A 4548-nucleotide genomic window follows, 5' to 3' on the forward strand; every position below is an offset into this window, starting at 1 on the left:
GGCCCCGCGCCAGCCAATGAGCGCAGCCCGGGCAGGCGCGCCCCGCGCGCCCGGGGCATAAAGGCTCCGCGCCCTCGCGGCCCCGCACCTTCTGGTCCCGACACAGACTCAGAGAGAACCCACCATGGTGCTGTCTGCCGCCGACAAGAGCAACGTCAAGGCCTGCTGGGGTAAGATCGGGTCCCATGCTGGCGAATATGGCGCAGAAGCCCTGGAGAGGTGAGCACCCAACTTGCCCCCGTGGGCACCCGGCACCCGGGGCTCCGCGACCCCTCGCGGTCCTTGTCCTGCGCCGCCCCGCCTAACCGTGGCTCGCCCACCTCTTCCTCCCGGCAGGACCTTCTGCTCCTTCCCCACCACCAAGACCTACTTCCCCCACTTCGACCTGAGCCACGGCTCCGCCCAGGTCAAGGCCCACGGCCAGAAGGTGGCCGACGCGCTGACGCAGGCCGTGGCCCACATGGACGACCTGCCTAACGCCCTGTCGGCTCTGAGCGACCTGCACGCGTACAAGCTGCGCGTGGACCCCGTCAACTTCAAGGTGAGCACCGGGCTGGGGGACCCCTGCGGTGGAGGGCTCGCCCGGACCCTGCTGGCAGGAGGGCAGAGTCCCTTGGGTTCCAGAAGGTGGAGTGCGGAGTGCGGGCAGCCGCGTCCCCCGACGCCCCCTGACGTCCCCCCTCCCCGCAGTTCCTGAGCCACTGCCTGCTGGTGACCCTGGCCTGCCACCACCCCGCGGAATTCACCCCCGCCGTCCACGCCTCCCTGGACAAGTTCTTCAGCGCTGTGAGCACCGTGCTGACCTCCAAATACCGTTGAGTGAAGCCGGGGCGATCGTCCTGAGGGCCCGGGGCCTCTTGGGCTCCGGGCACCCGAACTTCCTGATCTTTGAATAAAGTCTGAGTGGGCTGCAGCCTCTGTCCGCCTCTGTCTTCTTTGTCGCTGGCCTTCGTGTGTCGTGTCGGGGGGGGGGGTGACCGGGGGGGGGGGGGGCGGGGGAGCGATGATTCTCCTCCACTGGTACCAGGGACCTCTCTGACTTTGGAGGGAGAGGGCAGGGGAGTAAGGCTGATGCTTCCAGCAATGTGCTGAACCGTGTTCAGGCCTGGGAAGGGCCAGACTTTCAAGGGTCCCTCTCTGGGGTAAGATGTAGGGGAGTCTTAAGATTGCCACCTTCTTTTGAAGTCTAACACCCATTAAACAGTCTAGACCAAAACAAACCACAAAAACACAACACTCCTGGTGCAAATGCGGGTGCTGGACAGTTTCTTGGAGATTCCCACCTCCTTCCTATCAGAGGGAAGGTGGGCTGGAAAGGGGGTTGCAGCCCCTCCCACCCTTCCTGGGTCACAGTAACCCTCCGGGGGACGGGGGACGGCAGGGGTGGGGTAGAGTCGGGGAAGAAGAGTGGGGCAATGAGCTGGGGGAATGGTCAGGGTGCCCTTGGGGAAGCCCTTTAGCAGAGCGCCTTGCTCCCTTGGCCTGCAGGTTGTGAGGCACACTAACAGCTCACTGTTTGTGCAGCCAGGTGTGCCCCAGCTCACTGCTTCCCCTATTCAAACGCCCAAGGCTCCTGGGGCCTCCCAGAAGTTCTGCCTCGGTGCTGTGAACAATATTTGGAAAGTCCCCTGGCGGCAGTGCTGAAGCCCTGGGCTCAACTTCACACACCCCACCTGGGCTCTGCAACCGTCTTAGGGACCCCACCAGGGCCTCCAGCCCAGTCTGAGCTCAGGGCAGCGCGCAGTCCTGGGTTGTCTCAGGACAGTGACACAGCCCCTTGCTCCCCACTCTGGACAGTGGGGGTTGCCTCTCCTCCTGCACTACACACCCTTTCTTCGCCCCAGAGCCCAATTCACTTTTACTTAAATATAGAAAACACTTAAGAAGTAAACTCAGGGGGCACCTGGGTAGCTCAGTAGATTGAGCGTCGAACTCTTTATCTCAACTCAGGTCTTGATCTCAGTGTCGTGGTTGTGAGTTCAAGCCCCCTGTTGGGCTCTGTGCTGGGCATGGAGCCTACTATAAACAAATAAACTAAAATTCGCCCATGCTTTCACACACAAGCCACGTGCACATGCACACCCACATACACCATTTTTGTGTTATTCAAAGTTGGGAAAGAGAGTCGCTGTGCCCTGTCCCACACCTCTGCAGAAGTAACACAGTTATCAGTTTGGGACTGAGCCCACTGGCTTCTATCCTGTGCTGAGGGGACACAGCTACATCTATGACTACATTCTTCTTTTTGGTTAAAAGTATCATCATACCCTAGATATTTTTCTGCAACCTGCTTTTCTCATGGAACTGTGTCTCCACTACATCTCTTCCAGCAGCGTATCCAGCTCTTTCTTATGTCACAGATTTATTGGTCATTTCTCCATTTCTTTTTTTTAAATGCCTATTTATTTATTTTGAGACAGAGAGTGAGAGAGAAAGAGTGTGTGTGTGGGGGGGGGGGGGTTTGGGTGTGGCTGTGGGTGTGGGTGGAGGAGGAGGAGAGAGAGGGGGAGACAGAGAATCCCAAGCAGGATCCTTGCCATCAGAGCAAAGCCTGACATGGAGCTTAATCCCATGCAACGTGAGATCATGACCTGAGCTGAAATAAAGAGTTGGTGGCTCAACAAACTGAGCCATCCAGGCGCCCGGTCATTTCTCCATTTCTGTTAATTTCCTGTTAATATCCTTTGTCCATTGTTCCCATTAGTCATTTGTTTCTCCCTTTTATATATATGTGGGAGCTCTGCCCATGTTAAGAATGTAAGCCATTAGCTGAGATATGTTCCTCAGTCTTGCCTTAAAAGGACTCAGTGGCACAGGGATTGGAACAAGATGAAGAAGGGGGGATTGTCCCTGGCCTGCGAGGTGGGTCTTGTATGCCTCTAAGCCCCCAGTGTCTTATCCTTTTTGGGGGGCCAGGAGAGGGCCTCTGGCTCTGACAGAATCGGGAAAAGCGTGGAGGTAGGAAGGGAAAGTGGACTGAGCTAGGGGGAGAGTCCTGTGTGAACAAAATTAGAGGAACAGACACCAGGAGGTGGAGCAGAAGGGGGAATTGCTGAGACTTGTCCAGAGCTTCTCTCTTCCCAGTCTGACCATTACTTCCTCCTGGACACACAGGGAAGGTCTTGCGGGAGGGCCCTAGGAGAGGGATGGGGGCAGAGGGTGGTGCACCCCCACCCGTCCCCAAAGGGAAGTCTTCTTCCCAGGAAAGGACGTAGCGGTGGCCCCTCCCTCCCTTTTCCCCTCGCCAAGCTCTGATGTTCCGCCTCATCGTGCCCATCACACCACCTACTAGCCCAAGGGACTCGTCAGCAGCTGGAGTTCCTGCCCCTTCTTACCACCCCACCGGAAGCTCCTCCCCTGCCCCATGCTGTGGGGTCTGACCAGCCTTATCACCCCCGCATCTCTCACCCCCACTCTGCGGCCACAGAGGCCTTCTCTCCCCTTCCCCTCCACCAAGTGATGGGTAGCTCCCCCTGAACTCTACTCTGCCTATTACTGACTCATCTTCCAGTCTTACTTCCTCAGGGAAGCCCACCATGATCCCCAGACTAACCCTGATGTCCCTGAAAGCCTCATCCACTCTCTCCATGCTTCCTTGGGTCCTTTAACAAGGTTTTCCATTGTATGTGTACTTGTGTGATGATTTGGTCGCTGTCCCTAACTAGGCTGGAAACTCAGGTCTTGCCCAGCCATTCGCTTTATTTATCAACTCAACGACTATTTGCCTCATGAGTCTTGTGTCTGGCACAGTTTACAGCACTGGATGTGTCATTGTGACCCAGGACAGCGGGGGAGAGAGACAGCCGTTCACGCAAGGTCTCAGATAGGAGAGGCCTGCCTCTGTGAGTCCCTGACCTGGGGTGCAGCAGCCGCCACCCTGGAGGAAGGAGCTTGCGCCTGGAACTCTCCTACCCAGCCCTGCAAACTCTGCCCCTTTGTATTTACTCCTTCTGCGATCGATCGGCACTCAGTGGCAGTCGATGGCTATTTGTGTAAAGAAAGGGGGTTGGGAGAACCAAGTCTGAGGGGAGCAGAAGGGCTATTGGGTGGGAATTCTCGAGAACATGTGAGGAAGGACCCCCTTGTGTGCACATCTCTTTCCGCCCTGGGCTAGGAGAGGCCTTTCTTTCCACGACTAACCGCCCATTGTTTCACTGGTTCCACCCAAGTTAATACACGTCCGGGGAGTGCCAAGCCTAGATCAGGGTAGGTGGCACAAACTGACTACTCCCTTCCGATCCTCAGGAGAGCACAGCCTGGGGATAGGGGCGCTCGGGGACCCTGAAGGGTGTCACTGAGCTCACGTGTTGGAAGAACGGGCATCGAGCCACCTCAGCAAACCGACCCCCACTAGCTGGGGTCTAGGATACCACTGCCATGGCCTTGAAGAGGCGGATGGGAGGAAGACACCCGAACCCTCTACAAAGCCTGGAGCAAAGCCCCCACCGCGCCAGGCTGGCGCTGGCCGCTCGCTGGCGCCCCCTGCCGTCCGGCCGAGTCGGGCCCCGCGCCAGCCAATGAGCGCAGCCCGGGCAGGCGCGCCCCGCG

The 4548-nt window shown here is 57.9% G+C and overlaps 1 protein-coding gene and 1 long non-coding RNA gene across 2 annotated transcripts; one reads left to right on the forward strand and one right to left on the reverse strand.

Annotated features, from left to right (window-relative positions):
* The first annotated feature begins 79 nt into the window (after positions 1 to 79).
* LOC121026488 (hemoglobin subunit alpha) lies at positions 80 to 913 on the forward strand. Its single transcript, XM_040469333.1, has 3 exons — positions 80 to 219; positions 337 to 541; positions 691 to 913. The coding sequence occupies exons 1-3, from the start codon at positions 125 to 127 to the stop codon at positions 817 to 819; spliced, it is 429 nt and encodes a 142-aa protein (XP_040325267.1). The 5' UTR covers positions 80 to 124; the 3' UTR covers positions 820 to 913.
* On the reverse strand, positions 791 to 2985 carry LOC121026489 (uncharacterized). Its single transcript, XR_005788373.1, has 3 exons — positions 2938 to 2985; positions 2028 to 2034; positions 791 to 915 (listed from the first exon to the last, which is right to left on the reverse strand). It is a non-coding gene; the product is annotated as an uncharacterized LOC121026489 (long non-coding RNA).
* Between the last annotated feature and the right edge of the window lie 1563 nt (positions 2986 to 4548).

Source organism: Herpailurus yagouaroundi, unplaced genomic scaffold (assembly GCF_014898765.1).
Source record: "Herpailurus yagouaroundi ecotype Mexico unplaced genomic scaffold, PumYag 114487, whole genome shotgun sequence".
NCBI lineage: Eukaryota > Metazoa > Chordata > Mammalia > Carnivora > Felidae > Herpailurus > Herpailurus yagouaroundi.